We start from the raw sequence: 19354 nt of genomic DNA on the forward strand, positions 1-19354 counted from the left end.
ACGTCCCAATAAAAATTCTAAAATTGAAAACAGCAATATATATAATGGTATATACACTGGATGGGATTAATAACAGATGAGATATGTCACAAGAAAATAATTGTGAACCTGAAGAAATAGTGACAAAAATGTCCCAAAATGAAACACAGCAAAAAGACATTGTTTTAAATGAATCAATGATTGTGGGAAAACTCACAAGGCCCAATATATATGAAAAATAACTAGGGTGTGGAAAGTGATTAGTGAATGGAAAAGAAATATATCTGAAGAAATAATATCTAAGGTTTTCCAAATTTAATGACAACGGTAAACACACACTCCAAAGAGGCCCAACAAACCCATGCTCAAGAATTATGAAGAAGCAATGCCAAGTCACATCACAGTCCAACTTCTGAAAACCAGTGATAAAAAAAACGTTGAGAGCAGACAGGAAATTAGTTATATTTAAACTTTGTAAAACAAGAAATAAATGTTTCTCAAAAAAATAGGCACTTATAGAAAATTCTGTTAAGACACAAGAAATCTTCCTTCAATTACAAGGTAGAAATATTATGTAGACTGTAACACAGAAGTACAAACAATAATAGGGAAGGAATAGCTTTACAATTCCAATCTTTTTTAATTAGTTGGTACAATTTAGATATACATAATGATCATATTCATTACAGGGAATTTGTACCTGTGTATGATAGACCTTGATTTCTCTTTTTTCCTTCTCCCCCTCCCTTCCCTTCAACTCCTCTTCCCGTGCTTATTTACAAAGCTTTGTTTCCATTTTATCCTTCTTTTATCTTTTTTTGTTTTCCCTTCTTTTCTTTCCTCCTTCCCCATCCCTATTTCCTCTTTCCTTTTGAACAGTTTTTTCCTCTTTCACAATATCTACTGTACATTTTGGTTCTTATTTACTCATTAAGTTTCTCACCCCAGGGAGACAATGTGATGTTTACACACGTGTGTCCAATCTATTTCATTTAAGAATATGGTCTCAAGTTGCATCCATTTACTTAGAAATAGCTCAAGTTTATCCTTCTTTATGGCTGAGTAGTACTCCATTGTATAAAATAAAAACCACATCTTTTTTTACCCATTCATTGGTTGATGAAAATTTGGGTTGTTTCCAAGATTTAGCTACTACAAACTGTGCTGCTATAAACATGGGTATGCATTTGTCACTGCGGTATGATACTTTTAATTCTCCCAGGGAAGATACTCAGAACAGAAATAGCTGGATCAAATGGGACTTCTAATCCTAGGTTTTTGAGGAATCTCTACAACAGTGGTTGCACCAGTCTACCTTGCCACCAGCAGTGGAGAAGTGTTTCTTGTTCCCCACAGCTCCACCATCATATGTTATTGGTTGATTTCTTGATGACAGCCATTCTTTCTAGGGTGAGATGGAATCTCAGTGTTGTTTTAATTTGCATCTCTCAAATGACCAGTGACACTGAACTGAGATATGTCATATACTTTTTTATATATTTATTCGCCATTTGTATTTCTTCATCTGAGAAGTGCCTATTCATCTTAAATGCCCATTTTTGGATTGGATCTTTAAATTTGGAGTAGTCCAACTTTTTTTCAATTCTTTATATGTTCTAGATACTAGTTCTTTGTTTCAGGGGCAACTGGTTAAAACTTTTTCCCACTCTGTGGGTTGTCTTTGCACTCTGTTGGTGATTTCTTTTGCTGTCCAAAAGCTTTGTAATGGGATGAGATCCCAGTTGTTGATTCTTTGTATTATTTCCCATGCAATCAGAGTTTTGTTCATGAAGTCTTTGCCTACACCTATGTCTTCAAGATTTCTACCTATTTTCTCTTCCAGTAGATTTAGTGTTTCTGTGGATCAAATGGATTTCTGTGGATTCAAATGGATCTTTGATCCATTTTGACTTTAGTTTAGTGCATGGTGATAAACATGAGTCTAGTTTTAGTCTGAGGCATGTGGAAAGCTAGTTTTTCCAGCACCATTTGTTAAAGAGGCTATCTGTCTTCCAGTGAAAGTGTATGGCTGCTTTGCAGCAGCCAGGAAATTAAAGATACATTACATAAGAGGAACAAAGACAAGAAGGAGAACAGATTTCTTGTCAGAAACAAAGTGAAGAGACACTGGGTCAATGTTGTTAAAAAACTGAAGGAAAAACTGTCAACGTAGAAAGCTACAGCCAGCAAAAATATCACTCCAAACACAATCAAAATGAAATTCACCACTAGCCAATTGAACTGCTGATCATGCTACTGGAAGGCCTTCAGGAGGAAGGGGTAGTATTAGATGTCATTCCAGAACTTCACAAAGGAGTGAAGAACAGCCGGAATTATAGCTATATGGATAAGTGGATCAAACTTTTTGTATTATTTAAAACTTTTTAAAAGATAATTAACTGTTTAAGTAAATGGAATAATGTAGAATGGGATTTATGTAAGTTAAGATATTTGACAAGAATGACACAAAGTTTGGAAGTAAGAAATGAAAATATATTATTGTGAAGTTTTTCTGTTTCATGAGGGTAAGTGAGTGTCTCATGCTAGTCTTGAAAGTTATAATATCACTTGAAGGTAGATTGTGAAAAGTTAAAGATGTAAAGGCATCCACTAAAATAACAGAAGAGTTTAGCTAATAAAATGATTAAACAAAATCAGAAAAATTTAACTGTCAAGAAAGCAAAACAAAGAAAAAAGACAACAAAGAACAGATAGGACAAGTAGGAAACAAGTAACATGATAATGGACTTGAGCCTTACCATATCAGTAATCACATTAAATATAAATGCACTAAATATCTCAATTAAAACTCAGAGGCTTTCAGTATGGATTAAAAGGTAAGACTGAAATATATACTGCCTACAAGAAATACATTTTTTATATATAAAGATACAAGTTGACAGTAAGAAAAGAAGAAGTCCTTATACAAAGAAGTTATAATATGTTAACACCAATCAAAAGAAAACTGGAATGGTTATATTAATACCAAACTAGATTTCACAGGAAAGAATAATACTAGGGATAAAGTACATCATTTCATAACAATAGAGTTCCATTCATTGGGGAGAGGCGATCCTGCAGATTTATATACCCAGTAATAGATCTTCATTTCTAGCAGGAGTATACAAAAAAAGAGACAAGTATACAATCATAGTTGGAAATTTCAGCATCTATCTCTCAATAATTGCTAAAACCAAGAGAAAATGAGTGAAAATTCAGAATATTTGAACAATACTCTTAACAAGTTGGCCTGGTTTACATTTAGAAAACACTCCACCCAGCATTAGCAGATATAATCTTTGCAAGTACACACAGAACAATTCCCATTATGGACCATACCCTGTACCACAAAATAGGTCTCTTTATATTCAGAAAGCATGTAGGTCTTGCAAAATATGTTCTTTGATCACAATGGATGATGGAATTATACTGGAAATCTATAAAAGGAAGATATCTGGAAAATTGCCAAATATTAGAAGCTAAATAGTGAATGCAAACAATCCACAGACCAAGGAGTATATCAAGAAGGAAAGTAGAAAATATTTTGAACTTAAAGAAAATGGAAATAATAGTATATAAACTTGTGGGATGTTGCTAAAACATTATTTAGGAGAAATTTATAGTTGTTATAGGGCTCTCTTAGAAATGAAGCAATATTTTAAGTCATGACCTCATTCTCCATCTCTAGAAACCAGAGGGAAAGAGCAAATGAGATCCAAAGTCAGTGGAAAAAAAGTAAACAATATTAAAGGAGAAAGCAATGGAACAGGAAAACAACAGAGAAAAATTATTGGATTCAAATGCAGAAAAGGTGAACAAAATTAACAATCATCTAGCCAGCCTTATCAAGAAAAAAAGAGAAGCACAATTTACAATTATCAGGAATAAGAGGCATGGTATATAAATTAAGGAGATTCTACATAAATTAAAAGGAAAGCTAATGAAGGAATGTTATTTTATAATATATGCTATGAACACATGCTTGTAATTTCAACAATTTAAGTGAAATTCACAAATTTCTTGAGGACAAAAATATCATTCAACAAGAAATGGATAATTTGATAACTGTTGATTTGCAGTTGAAAACCTGTCTAAAAAGAAAACTTCAGGTCCAGAGAGCCTCCCCTGTGTCTTGTATTAAACAAGAAAATAACTCCTTCCCCCAGGCTTGTCTAGAGAATTGAAGAGAAGGGAACACTTTTAAACCAATCCTGTGACTAGACATACATTACCTTGCTACTAAAACTCAAGAAACATATTACAAACTGGAAAGCTATAGTCCAACATCCTTTATGAATATACATGGAAAAATTCTAAACATAATTGTAGGAAACTGAGTTTTCTATTTTTTAAGTGTATTTTAAAAATAAAAGAAGGAAAACATACTAACAAACAGACATCCATTTACAAAATAGCATAAGAACAGTACAAGCAATACAGAGTTACTGACAAAATGGTGGGAAATTAACAATGGCTGTTGTATTTACACATTGAAGGAAACTGAGTTTTAAAAGAAGGATAACATCATAGCTAAGTAGGGTTCAGCTCAGGTATGCAAGGTTAGTTGATCATTTGAAGTTCAATCAATACAATTTCTAAAAAAGAAACTCATTTTCTTATCTCAGTGAACATAGAAAAAACATTTTTGAAAATCCAACATCCATTCCTCATTAAAAACTCTTAGCAAAGTAGAAACAGAAGGGAACCTTTGCAGTCTGATAAAAATCCCTATAGAACAGAGAGGACCAGTGCTACACCTAACGGAAAAGATTGCTTTCTCAGTGTTTTTTGACAGGTGTGTATCTGTGTGAAGTGTTAAGAGTCACATTTTGGAAAATAGTTATAGCATTTTATTTGTTTTCCTTACTCTTTAATTATGAAGTGCAATAGTGAGTTTGTCCTTCCTCATTCAAGACCAAAATAATTTCATCTTTTTCTTGTCCTACAGTGGCTAATTCAGGGATCTATGGGTCACAACTATACCTATGTACTCCAAACCTGTACTAATAAAAAGTAAAATAATCTGTTACTGGGATATATGTCTGAAAAATAACATTTCATTTTCATTTTGCTGGCTTTTTAAAAGTAGCAGCAGATAAAATTGCCCAATACCAAAGTAACTTTTGTTTTTAAAGTTAACCACATTCTTTGGTTCATAGACTATGTAGCAAGAGGAAATCCTTCTACAGAGACAATGTACTCATTTTGGGGGGTCCTAAATTTAATGGCCATTTATGTTTCCTTCATAGTTTTTCTGCAATCTTTTGGTCTTGAGTCAACATAGATCTCAAAAGTGTTAAATCTTGGAAACAACCCAAATGTCCATCAACTGAGGAACAGATTAAAAAAGATGTGGTATTTTTATACAATGGAGTATTACTCAACTATAAAGAAAGATAAACTTGAGGGTTTTGTAGGTAAATGGATGCAACTAGAGACTATACTCCTAAGTGAAATAAATCAGACCTGCATGTGTAAACACTGTATTGTCTCCCTAGTGTAAGAAACTGAAAGACTAAATAAGATCCAGAAGGTATGATAGATAATGTAAAAGGGAAAGAAACTGCTCAAAAAGAAAGAACAACTGGGGTGGTGGAAAGGAGAAAAGAAAGAAAAAAGAAAGGGAATGTATATATAAAAACGTAATATAAAATATATATTATATATACAAGATAGCTAAGATTATTGTACTAAGATAATTGTACTACTAATTTCTATGGGTTTATTGAAAGGAATAGTTAATGCTTAGCTGTTTGATCAGCCTTGCATGCCTATATCTGGTGATCTGAGCAACTACTTTGAAGATAACAATACACATTATAACAGCCATTATTAATTTCCTATCATCTTGTTTTGAAATTTTGTATCCTTTTTTTATTCCCATTGTTTAAAAAGTGTCCGTAGCCAAACTCTCTGTGTTGTCATTGTTCTGGTTTACCACTGGCTGTCCCCCCAAGGTGACTGGATTATGGAGGTGGGATAGCTAAATGTGGTGTTAGGAGATGGGGTCTGGTAGAGGCCTGGTTGGAAGGGGTGCATCAGTGGCGTGTGTCCTGGAAGGGTGTCTCTCCCGTCCCACTTCTTCCCTTCATCTGTGCTTCCTGGGTGCCATGACATGAGCATCTTTCCTCCAACCCGGCCCATCTATCATGCTGCTGCCCATGCATTCTGAACCTTCTAAAACATGAGCCCATGTTTCTTTTAAGTTGTTAGGTATTGTTTCCTACAGGCAAGGAAAGTAACTAAGATAGTTGTGTCTTCCATGCATTTGTTTGGTTTGTTAGTGAGCACTGGATCTTTTTATGAATGCTATTTTGAACTTGCCAACATTTTGTCAAATGTCAAATCAATGCAGCTCAGATCGGCTGAGTATTTTGTTTTGTCTTCATTAGCTGATGAAGTCAGTAAGAAGATTCACTGCTGTCCTGCTTAGTAAATTCATTCACTTGGGTTTTTTCACAGCATTAAATTCCATATTCCTGTGGCCTTGTTTACCTCATGGTCCTTCATTCTGGAGGGCTTCAGTGAGTTGTTCTCACCCTCCCTAGTTGGGGGTGCTTGCATTTATGCACCTGGAGTCCGGTCCAAGGAGTCACACTGCAACAGAATGAATGGACAAATTTTAAATGTTACTCTTCCCGGGAGTGGTTTCCTCTTGGCTGAGAAAAAATATTTGCTGCATAGTGAATTATTCTTAAGGCCCTTCTCTGTCTCTGAGAACTTGACTTTGTAGTGAGCTCCTGCATGTCACTCTGTCACCTAGGGAAAGTGTGGAGAGCTTGATCCAGAAGCATTCCTATGCCCGCTCTCCCATCCGCACCTACGGAGGAGAAGAGGATGTCCTGGGGGAGGAGAGCCAGACAACCCCAAATCGAGGTAAGGCACCCAAGGAGAATGAAGGCCTGTATGTTCCCCAGGGAACACACTGCCACGAAAGGACATCTGGGCTTTTCAGAAGGTGACCACCCTCAGTGCTGAGCTTTACACATTTCATTATCTTACCTGAATTGTAAGTGATTTTGGGGCTGGAGATTTAGCTCAGCGGCACAGTGCCTGCCTGGCAAGCGCAAGGTCGTGAGTTCAATTCCCAGTACCAGAAAAAAAAAAAGTTATTTTGCTGCCTGAAGTTCTGGTTTTCTAGTAAAACAACATTGAGATTTTGAGTCAGGGCTCAGGAGGTACTTGTCTGAATTTACTACTACAAAGAACTGTTGCACCTTGGGGTGGGGGATTCCATAGTCTTTGTGAATAGCTTTATAATATGAAAATCAGGGAATGTATCTGTTTCACCAAATTTGGGATGTCTCCTTAAGATCAAAGACCAAATTGGAAAACACCTTTAAAAGATGATTGTGATAGTGAAAGGCTTCACAGAAACAGTAACCCCAAGAAAGAGCCAGAACTGAACAAAATTTCTCTGTTGCAAAGTCTCAGGGAGGAAAAGGACTAAGTGTCAGGGAGGAGCCTCTGCACCTAGCACAGAAGCCCAGAGAAGAGCCCAGAGGCAGCCCACGCTGGCAACTACCATGTTCTTAGGGCAAGAGAACTTCTGTCATTGTTTTATGTCCAGAATATGGAATAACATAATCAATAAAAGCATAGGACATTCTTACCACTTAATCCAAGTTCAGTGTCCACTCTTGTTTAAATTTCTGGATGCTGCTATGTAGGAAAACTTAACTCTTACAGGTTCTCACAATGACTTTGGAAACCAGGTAGCTTTGTCGAGACTTAGACACCTAGATTTCCCTGTGTCGTGATTAGTAGTGTAAGATGGAATGTCAGAGTTGTCTTGATTTATACTTCCCTAATGGCTAACGATGTTGACCATTTTTTCATGTAGTTGTTGGCCATTTGTTCTCCTTTTGAAAAGTGTCTATTTATTTCATTTGCCCATTTTTCTATTGGGACATTTGTTTTTTGGGAGGTCTAATTTTTTTGAGTTATATGTTCTTTATATGTTCTAGATATTAGTTCTTTATCAAAAGAACAAACAGCAAAAATTCTTTTCAATTCTGTAAGCTATCTCTTCACTTTGAATTATTTCCTCTGCTTTTAAATTTAATATCATCCTTTTTGTTGATTTTGGGTGTCATTTCTTGTGCTATTGGAGTTCTGTTCAGGAAGTCCTTGCCTATGCCTGTATCTTCTATTATCTTAAACATACCAACAAAAGGAAAATCTAGATTTTCTTATGAAGGTGCTGGCAGAGGTGAGAAGAAATTTTAAAGGCTTGGAGCTCCTTTTAAGGGAATCAAGTCATTTCTTGTAGGAAAGGTGTCCATGTCTGGGCCACTCTGGGGACACGTAGGCATTTAGTGAGTTAAATCTCTTTCCATTTAGTAAATTCTTTCTTCCGTGCAGGATATAAATGTTATCCTCCCATCCAGAAAGGTAGATTTACCCTCCGACAAACCTCATGCGTGTTTGTCTTTTTCAATTAAAGTTCTGTTAAATGTTTTTGAAAATAAAGAGATTTGGTCTTGGACACGTACACTGAAATAGCATTTTCAGTCTAATGAGTGCTCTTTCTTACAGGGTCAGCCTTTACAACATCTGACAACTTGTCACTCAGCTCCTGGGTCTCATCTTCTTCCAGTTTTCCTGGATTTCAGCACCCACAGTCCCTGACTGCTCTTGGCACCAGCACAGCATCCATAGCGACACCCATTCCACACCCCATACAGGGTTCTCTGCCACCCTACAGCCGCCTGGGGATGCCTCTGACCCCATCCGCCATTGCCACCTCCATGCAGGGGAGCGGCCCTACCTTCCCTTCCTTCCACATGCCGAGGTACCATCACTACTTTCAGCAGGGGCCCTATGCTGCCATCCAAGGACTGCGCCATTCCTCCGCTGTGATGACACCATTTGTATGACTCTTCCAGAAGTGCAGCATCTGGATCCAGAATGTGCAAGTGGGTATGGAGGTAGAGGACAGAGTTGGGTGGGCAGGATGTGCAGTGTTGAAGCAGGTGATCTCTAGGAAACATAGGACCTATTCAAGAGGCGAGCTAGACTCACAATAAAATCTACTGCTACAGGAATGCACTGTGGACCAGAACTCATGTGTACTTGGGAGATAGTTCTTGGGTTCAGGACAGAATTATTGGAAAGTTCTTGGCCAACCTAAGTCTTGCAAGTAATAGGATACTAATTTACCCAGAAAGTTTAATAATAGAAGGCGGACAAATCTTAAAGTGCATTAATCCTAGTGGCTAAAAGTGCCGTGTTAATGCAGTATTGTATAAAATCAATGTGTATAGGTTTTCTTTCTGTTTTCCACAGGTTAAAAGAATCTTCAGAGAGGCAATACTGACCATATGACTAACTTCAGTCCATTTCTACCTATGGGAAATGGGAACCCATAGAGAAATATTTGTAGAGCTGTAGCTTAAGCATGTTTCATTTCTTTTACGTTAGTTCACTGGGAAAGGAGGTGAGATCATTCTGACGCATCCTGTTGTGTGGATGAGGATGTGGTGTTGCCTTCACCAAGCTCTTCTTGCAATACGGATGGACCTGTGCTCAACCAGCTTGGTGGTCAATCTTGTCTTCTCTCATTCTACCCCTCTTCCTCGCAGCTACTTGCCAGTGATAGAGGAAGAATCTTCCAAATACTATGCTGAAGCAAGGGTTGTCTGTGTTCCTGTGCAGAACTGAGGTTTGCATTCTGCTGACCCATCCGCTGAGAGCACTGCACGGCCTCTGAGTGTGATCTGTGGGGCTTGCTTCCTCTCACAGCTGCAATAAAAAGATAGCTGTCCTTTTCCAAAGGAATTTCTCTGCCATGGAAGCCAAAGGCCCCTCCAGGTCCCCTTAAGCTTTGGGAGACTTTCTGGATGCAAAAGTGCATTGGGCCAAATTCTCATTTTTGATAAAATCTGCTTTGTTGCCGCTGCCACTGACCAAGGGATGTGAGAATGACCATTTCAATGCCTGGATAGCCACAGTTTAACATATGCTCATGAGCAGCCATTGGCTGTGTAGCTAATTCATCCTGTTTTCTTACTGTGTCACCAGTTTTCAAAGTCCCTAATATGAAATTGCATGGTAATTCTGTGACTCCCTGGCTGACACACTGGCAGTTCTTAGAAGTAAATTAAAGCTTCGTCCATTTTATGTTCAACTAGTGATATCTTCTTAAGCCTTCCTTTATTGTGTATAATAGTAGTTAATTATATTTTAGTTCTATAAGGTTCTATATAACCTGTATGTTATTTTTTTTTTTTTTTGAGCAATGTATATCGTAGCCTTTACAATCAGGGTAAACATATTTGGTCATTTGCAACAGTTAATTTCCCTAATAATGGAGACAATAAAGTTAATAATCTTTCAACTTTGGAAATAATGCATCCCAGCCACAGAATGGAATCTGTGTTCTTAGCAAATTTCCCCAAAACTCTAATTTAATTTTTGTATGTCATTTCCATTCTATTCCTTTCTTACTGCAAAAGTATTGAATCTATTAAAAGAGATAGGAAATATTGCTACTGACAGTAGAAGTATATTTGGGGTTAAATGCAATATACTTATCACATCAGACTCCCATGAAATTTTATTTGGTTGTGTTAATGTTAGCCTTTTCTGTATCAATTGCCTTTACTGGGCCTGTCCAGCCTGTGACACAGGCGTCAGGGCACACCCTGATTACGCGGTGGTGGTGTCAGATTTTGGACACACCATCCTCCGCTGAACCCGAGTTTACTTACAAAGAACCATGGGTGTGTTAGCCACTCACTTCAAAGTCCTGTGCCAAAATATGGGTTCATTTGTAGCTTCTTGCATGTTATACAGTATCCATGGCTAGTTTGTTTTCAAAGAATAGATGTGTATTTCTTTAAAAAGGCAGTTATGAGCAATGTTTAAAATAAATACCATAAAGCTAGGAGGGGGGCTTAATATTTAATAGTTAGCTTGTTGCCACTGCTCCTTTGAATTCAGTACTGCTGCTTAAAGCAGGAATAACAAAAGATGCTATTTTACACTATGCTGTCCAATACCCAGACAAATTCCGCATCTCCTAAAGTCTATGCAAGTGAATCTGTGTCTGGATTTTCTTTTCAAAGAGAATGAAAGGATTATTTCAATTCTATTTTGACAACTCTCTCGATCTCTGTTTACGAACTTTTTGTTAAATATGGTTTTATACCAGTATTTCCTGTCTGTATCACTTTGGTGTGTGAAGCAAATGGAAACTGCGATATAAGTAGACTACTTACAGGAAAGCAAAGTGGGGAAATCAGACTTGGAATTCTGAATTAGGTCTGTATTTTCAGTGTTTACATCACCTGAACCAGAGAGAAGAAGCACAAGGGTACAGCGGAACTGAACCATAGTCACCATAGCACAGGGATGGGAGATGTACCCACTGGCCCTTCTGGGCTATGGTGGCTCTTGGTTCTAATTAATCCCTCAGTATAGGGAGGTTAGTGTGTTAAATTCCAAAGTCTTTCCTATCAAAACTGCTAGAACCAGATAGTTAATGGGAAAGCTGATTGAATAATAACAAACCGTGAGTTATTTGGGGTAAACTCAGGGTTTTCCCTCTACGGTTATTACAGTATCAAAAAATACTGCCTATGTGGGGTGCTGCCACAGACAGGGGGACCTGCCAGACCCACTGAACTTTAAGGAATTAGTTCATAACTAAATAGGTTCTGCATCTGTGATTCATTTTAAAATATCAATAATTCCAAGTTCAGTGATTCTTTTTAATTATTTAGTAAATCTTCCTTCCTCCGCTGGTAACCCTTAGCAGTACATAGGTAAATGTACTTAGCGTGCATCTAAGATACCACAAAGGATTAGGCAATGCAGATGCATCACTTTGTGTTGTGCTGCTGGCTTCTCTGAGTTTATAGCAAAAGTGTAATGTTTGTACGGCTCGTCAGTCCTATTAGGTGGGCACAGAGTACATGGTGTTAAGAAGCCTCCTGATGATGATTCCTCATCTAGCCAAAGCCCTTTGTAGGAGCTACGATCATTTCAAGATCTACCTCCCTCCACCTTGATCCCTACCTCTGTCATTTTGTGTCTCCAAAATGGCCCCCACGCAAACCCCCAAAATCAAGAAATAATCTTAGATGTCAAGTATCATCATCGCACCCTGCTTATGGATCTGTGAGAAAGCTGTTAGGATATTTACCTCATCGCTGAGCTACACATGAGCTTCTTAGGCTGACTTATGTAACTCTGAATTACATCGAGGAGAATCACCTTCACAGTGTATGGAATGACCATCCCCCATTAAAATCACAGATGTAGCCAGGTATGGTGGTGCTTGCTTGTAGTCTCAGCACTCTGTTTGAGCCCAGCCTGGACAACTGAGCAACTGAACAAGACACTCTTTCTCAAAACATAAAAAGGGCTGGGGACTCACTTGGTGAGGTCATGGGTTCAATGCCCAGTACTGAATAATAAAAATACATCGATGAACTTAGCAGTGACTCAGTAACTAAAACTCGAAATAATCAGTTCTGTAATGTACAGGGTAACATATTGCAAGAGAACTATTTTTATTCAATCTTCCATTGACTAAATAAGGAAAATGATTTTCATTATTAAATGGGCAGGGGATTGATAGTTATTAAAATAAAACAATACTATGCCCCAAATCTAGACAGAGCACTAGAGAGATTTCAGCTTGCTCCTCTAGAGAGCTGTGTCTGAGGAGGGCAGGTTTTATATGAATTTTTATATTGCTTTAGAATGAAAGGAGTTTTTTGTAAGCCAGCAAAGGAAAGGCTAAGAACTCTTAAAACTATAGAAAATCATAAAACTCTTTCTTCACTGCTTATTAGTCTATGCCAGCTATAAAATACCCCAACACTTATCTTTCTTCAGCATGCTTAAATATAGAAAGATTCATTTATAAATATTTGGTGGGCACATAATCCACAAGTATTTTCTGGCTTTTTCCCCTCTGTCCTTCGAATAATTTTAATCCCCACCCTTTTATAAGTACAATACCCTGGGAATAAGAAAATAAAAACATTTTTGTGAAATAATACATCCGGACAAAAGTACAATATGTTGTATTTTACTTCTGGTACACTCATATATTGTATTTAGTTTTTTTTTTTAATTTTCAGAAACATAAAAGAGTTCCTTAATTTCCAGAAGGTTGAAATTGGATGTAACCTCTTTAGTAGACTGTCACAGTTTTTTTGTTTGCTGTGTCTTCATTTGCTTAACAGATTGTGTGAGAACGGTCACCATAATGCAGTGTGTGTGTCAGGGGTGGGGGGCTGGGCATGGGAAATGTTTTATGGAAAAAAAGTTATAAGCCTAATACTATGAAGTAACATCTAATGAAGTTCTTTTTAAGTGCAATATATTTATTTCTGCTAGAAATGTATTATCAACCTTATGTAATATTTGAAGCATTACATGTTATTTGTAAACAGCTTAAAATTATATATTACTCCAAATTGTACAGAAGTACAAATGTGTGGATCTTAGTATTTTTTTCATTAAAAGTGGTGTGGTTTTGATATAAACACACATTACACCTTTCATTATCTTACATACTATGACTTGGGGACCAATCTCTTCATCTAAAAAAAAAAAAGAAGAAGATTTAGATGAGATTCAAGGCTTGCAGCAAACCATTTCCATAAACAATGTTGTGGTTGTGACTTTCAGAACACTTGAAAGCTATCAGCAGATTAGTGAAATTCAAAGTTTTAATCTTCCTTTGATATGACAGACCTCCACAATATTTGGCATTACCATCCCTTCCGCTTACACAAATCTACTTTATCACCCTTAAGGTTTTTTTGTTTGTTTGTTTTTTTGAGACAGGGTCTCACTATGCAGTTCAGGCTGGCCTTGAGCTTACTTTGTAACCTAGGCTTCCCTCAAACTTGGAACGATCCTCCTGCCTCAGCCCCCCAAGTGCTGGGATTACAGGCATGCACAACCATGCCCGGCTTACCCTTAAATTTTTGTGCGTGCTGAATGCCAACTTTTAAAAAATAATTTATTTGGAAGAATTCCAAGCTTACCAAAAAGTTATGAGAATAATATAAAGAAACTCAACATGTGTTACACAGATTCATCAATTACTGACTTGGCCTCATTTGTTTTATCACAAGCATACAAAGTAATGCAACCATGTGTAGATTCATAGTATAGGTGAATTGTCTCTCTGAACCATTAGAGAGTAAGTTGAACATATGACTCATTACCCTTATATAATTATAATTATATAATTCAAAGTATACTTTTAACAAAAACAAGAAGATTCCTTTAAATAACAATAGTGTTAGCAACTTCTGGAAATTTAACAATGATACAATACTGTGCTCTACCGTCTGTACTTCAGTGAGTACCTGGCTTCCAACATTCATCAGTATATTTATCTACTTAACATGTACCTATATTAATTTCACACTGTTTCACCCAAACAACTACCATAAACAAACCTTCTAAAAAGACATCACGATTCCTTCAGTGTTGCTTCTTTGTCACTTAACTTAGAGGACAGTCAGAGACATGTACAGAAGTTACTCAGGTTAGTTGTCTTCTGCTCTTCTGGGTGGTTATGTGACCCGTCTGCAATATATCAGTGTTCAAGTTTGCTTGTTGTTTAATGGATGTTTTCTTCCCATTCTTATTGATTTAAGAAATACATAAAAAATGTGCTTCCAACAACAACAAAAAATATGTAGAATTGGGGCTGGGGATTTAGCTCAGCGGCAAAAGCGCCTGCCTGGCAAGCGCAAGGTCGTGAGTTCGGTTCCCGGTACCGGAGAAAAACCAAAAAAAACCAAAAAAAAAAAAAAATATGTAGAATTAGAAAGGGATTATAGCAAGTTTGTAGAGTACGATGTCAATATAAAAAAAGTCTACTGCCTTCTGTATCCCAGCAATGAACAACTGAAATTTGAAGAAAAAAATCATTTATACCAACACTAACAAAAGGAAAAACTTAGGTACAAATAAATGAAACATGTATAAAATCTATATGAGGAAGACTACAAGATGCTGAAGAAATCAAAGAAGATCTAAATAAATGGATCTAAGTTCCATGTTTAGGAACAGGGAGATTCAATATTGTCAAGGTGTCAGTTCTTTCCAAGTTAATCTACAGTTTGCACACAATTCTATTAAGTTACTTTGTGGCTGTAAATAAATTTATCCTAAAATTTATGTAGAAATGCAAAAGACCTAGAATATCCAAGTCAATCTAAAGAATGAGGTTGCAGGACTAGCAGTACCTGATGAACTTACTACAGAGCTCTGGTGATAAAGACATTGTGACATTGGTGACATAACAGACAAATCAATGCAGTGGAACAGGGAGTCAAGAAACAGACCCACATGAATCTAATTAAAACTGATCTTTTTTTTTTTTTTTCTCCAGTACCAGGAACCGAACTCATGACCTTGCGCTTGCCAGGCAGGCGCTTTGCCGCTGAGCTAAATCCCCAGCCCCTAAAACTGATCTTTGACAAAGGAGCAGCGGCAACTCAGTGGAGAAATAGTATTCTTTTCAACAAATAGTACCAGAACAACAGAAGGATTACAACATGAGTGAGATAACCCTAGACACAAAATTTACATCTTTTGCAAAAATGAACTAAAAATGCTTTGTAGATAGGCCTAAATGTAAAATGCAAAACTACAAAACTGCTGCAAAATAACATAAAAGAAAATCTAAGTAACTTCTTAAAACTCAACAGTGAGAAAACAAAGGGAAAAAAAAGGTCTATCTGACAGACACCTCACCTCAGAAGGTATACAGATGGGAAATAGCAACAGAAAAGATTCTCCACGTGATTTGTGATTAGGGGGCTGTACACTGACACAACACGAGTTACCACTACACATCTATTCGAATGGCTAAAATCCAAACCACTAGCAGCATCAAGGCTGGTGAAGATAAACGGCAATGGGAACTCTCTTTGCTGGTGGGAGTAGAAAGGTAGTTTAGCCCTTGTTCAGCCATGTTTACCTTTGTTACAGCCATTTTAAAAGACAGCTTTGCAGTGTCTTGCAGACTAACTTCCCATTATCATATGACCCAGCAATTGTGCTCACAGGTATTTATGCAAATGAGTTGAAAATTTATGTCATGCAAAAACCTTCACATAAATGTTTATAGCAGCTTTATTAAGTGCCAAAACTTGGCAGTGAGCAAGATGTGCCTCAATAGAGCAATGGATGAAAAGTCTGTGTTATGCCCATCATCCATACTATGGACTATTCATCAGTGATAAAAATGTCTTTTTAACTGTCTAGGGCTGGGAGGGTGGTTGAATGGGAGAGTGCTTACCCAGCATACGCAAGGCATTTGTTAAAGCCCCAGCACTCAAAAAAAAAAAAAAAAAAAAAAAAAAAAAAAAAAAAGAAAGAAAGAAAGAAAGAAAGAAAAAAGACATGGAGGAAACTTCAATGTATATCGCTAACTGAAAAGCCATTCTGAATGGACTGTATGCTGTATGAGAAAAAGTGAAACCACTGAGTATAGAAACATCAGGGTTTCCTTCCAAGGGGAAGAAATAAGTGGATGGAGCACAAGAGGTCTTTAGGGTAGTGAAATAATTCTTAAATGATACTGTAATGGTTGCTATATGAAATTACGCATTTGTCAAAACACAGAACTGCACAGCTCAAAGAATGAACTGTACTGTAAACTATGGATTTCAATCAACAATAATGCATGCTATTGGCTCGTTAATTGTAGCAAATATATTATACTAATATGAGATATTAAGAATAGGGGAAACTGCAAAGGTTGGGGATGGGGAAGATACGGCAACTGTATTTCTACAGTTTTTCTGTAAACCTAAAATGCTCTGAAAAATTATTTCTGTTAGTAAAACAATGACAACAACAAAATATCACTTCACACCTACTAGGACAGCCATGTCTGTCATAATTACAGACAATAACAGATATTGACAAGGACATGGAAAAATTGGACCACCACTTCATACATTTTGGTGGGGATATAAGATGGTACAGTCACTTTGGAAAATATCGCAGTTTATTAAGAGGACAAACATAGGGTGATCCAGAAATTCCATTTCTAGGTGTACACCAATAAGAAAAGAAAATGTATGTTAAAACAAAACTTTTCACATGAACATTCATTGTCACAAAATTCATAATAGGTAAAATGGGAAAAACTCAAATCCCCATCCGCTAATGAATGGATAAATAAAATGTGGTAGAACAATACAATGTAATAAATATACAGAGAGATGAACTTTGAAAACATTAACAAGAAAAAATCCAGTCACAAAGGATCGTATATTATAAGATCCCATTTATTTGAAATGTCCATCATAGGAATAACCATAGGAAAAAGAAAATAGATTAGTGTTTGCCAGGGACTGGAAGGAGAGAGAAATGGGGATAACTATTAATGGGCATGGAGCTTATTTCAGGAACAGTAGAAATGTAAATTAAGATAATGGCAATGGCTGCAAAGATTATGAATATGTAAAAATCACAAACTTTATAGGGGTCAATTTTATGACATATGGATTATATGCCATGAAATGTATTATTTAAAATATGAAATGCAAAACAAAAATCCCAAATTACACAGTACATCTTTTATTTCAGCTCAGTAGGGCTCAGCGTGTCAACTTTGAAGACTTCCAGGGAGTAAATCTTGTGTATTTGAAAAGTAGGCTGTTTAGAATCTTCTCTCTGGCTCAATTTTTTTATTTGTAAAAAGAAGATATTTCTACCTGTTTTATAGCTTTGTGTAGGACTTAGTCCTCAGTTTATATTAGATTATTTTTATTTCCTCTTTAATTCCTCTTTCAGGAAAAAAATCATAGCTGGTTCTTTGGACTATTTATAATATAAAAAAGTATATAAGTAACCCCTTCTCCATTTGAAGACTTGACAGGTGATGATTGCTACCTTTCATAAAACATCACTATGTGTATGCAGACTATGTACATGACCTTCATCTTTGCAGTAGCTCTGATGTGGGTGCTGGTAATGTATTCCCATTTGAGGTGTGAAAAACTAAGGCTTAGGGAGATTAAATGCTCAGAGACCTATGTGGTAAATGATGTAGCCAGGATTCAGATCTTGTCTGCACTCACAACTAAGACAGTCTTCTAATCCTTTAAGCAAATATTTCTAAATATTCAGTTTTACAACAATAATATATCATCAACCCATTTTGTGTTGCTATGACAAAACACTTGAGGCTGGGTATCTCTCAAAGTGAAGAGGTCTGTTTGGCTCATGATTCTGCTACCTGGAGGGTCCAAGCAGCACGGGAGACATCTGGTGAGGGTTCTGTCTGCATTACAATATAGTGGAGTCCCCTGACCTGAATACCTCCCACTAGGCTCCTCCTCTTAAAGGTTCTACCACCTCAACACCACCATGCTGGGGACCAAGCTTTCTGCACATGAAGCTTTTAGGGACAAACTATATGCAAAAATAGCATCTGCACTGCCTTTTCTGAGCCCAGGTACACAGCTTTATTTAAGAAATATAAAAGCCATGTAAGTCAACATTTGTTTTCTGCTAATGGATTAGAAATTGTCACTGATGAGGATCCTAAGTAGACTTTCAACAGATTGTAGCACAGATGGGGACAGTATGTTAAAGTTCCATATTTATTCTTTGGGGACAGGTCAGTATCAGTGTGGAAATAGGACTCCACTGCCCCAGACAAAGGTGTGGCAGGCTCTATGTAAGCACCAATTGCTTATTTAAGGATGTTTTCCTTCTTCCTTATATTCCAGAGGGCACTTAGGCTGTTAATAGATAGAATGCACTAGAAAATAAGAGCAATGAAGCCCACCATACTTAGAGACAGGAGAGCAGGTGGAGATAAGAAGGAATGGGGGCGGGGGGAGAGGAAGTGACAGAGACAGAGAGACGGAGAATATGAAAGGGAGGCCAGGAGGTTGGGCCTGGGCTGAAGAGGCAAAGGAGAGACACAGAGCTCAGCTGCATTGGTAGTGAGATGTGTAGAACTGGACAACAGGACGGAGGACACTCTTCTAGGCAGACTGTGGAGGAAATGAAGACACAGGAGGAGGGAAGCAAGGCACAGGTAAGAAGAGAGCTTTATACTGGTTGTTGTATGGCTCAATAGTCCACCTGTTCAGCTACCTAAACACACATGTGTATACCCACAAGAATTAAATACATTTATAAGACATTATTAAGGACATGCAGTCAAAAAATCTTTATTTCATAGTTAAGTTAATGAGAGTAAGAAAAGTGAATTGCCCAAAGCATACTGAACCCAAGTATCACTCAGCCCAGTCTAGTGATACTTCTAGATCACTCTATCTTAATCAAAGACAAATCTTAAATCTATATAAAATATTGTTTTATAACACATAACAGATGCTATTTTTGCATTTCATCTGCCTATAAAATA

General features: G+C 37.0%; 1 protein-coding gene across 1 annotated transcript in view; it reads left to right on the forward strand.

The window, feature by feature from the left end:
- Positions 1–13481, forward strand: part of Tbx20 (T-box 20) — a 62594-nt gene extending 49113 nt beyond the window's left edge. The window contains exons 8-9 of the mRNA XM_013521111.1: positions 6743–6855; positions 8518–13481. Of these exons, the coding sequence (XP_013376565.1) occupies positions 6743–6855; positions 8518–8858 (454 nt within the window). The 3' untranslated portion in view covers positions 8859–13481. The remainder of the gene's footprint in view (positions 1–6742; positions 6856–8517) is intronic.
- The last annotated feature ends 5873 nt before the right edge of the window (positions 13482–19354 follow it).

Source organism: Chinchilla lanigera, unplaced genomic scaffold (genome assembly GCF_000276665.1).
Source record: "Chinchilla lanigera isolate Chin_1 unplaced genomic scaffold, ChiLan1.0 scaffold00059, whole genome shotgun sequence".
In the NCBI taxonomy this organism is placed as follows: Eukaryota; Metazoa; Chordata; class Mammalia; order Rodentia; family Chinchillidae; genus Chinchilla; species Chinchilla lanigera.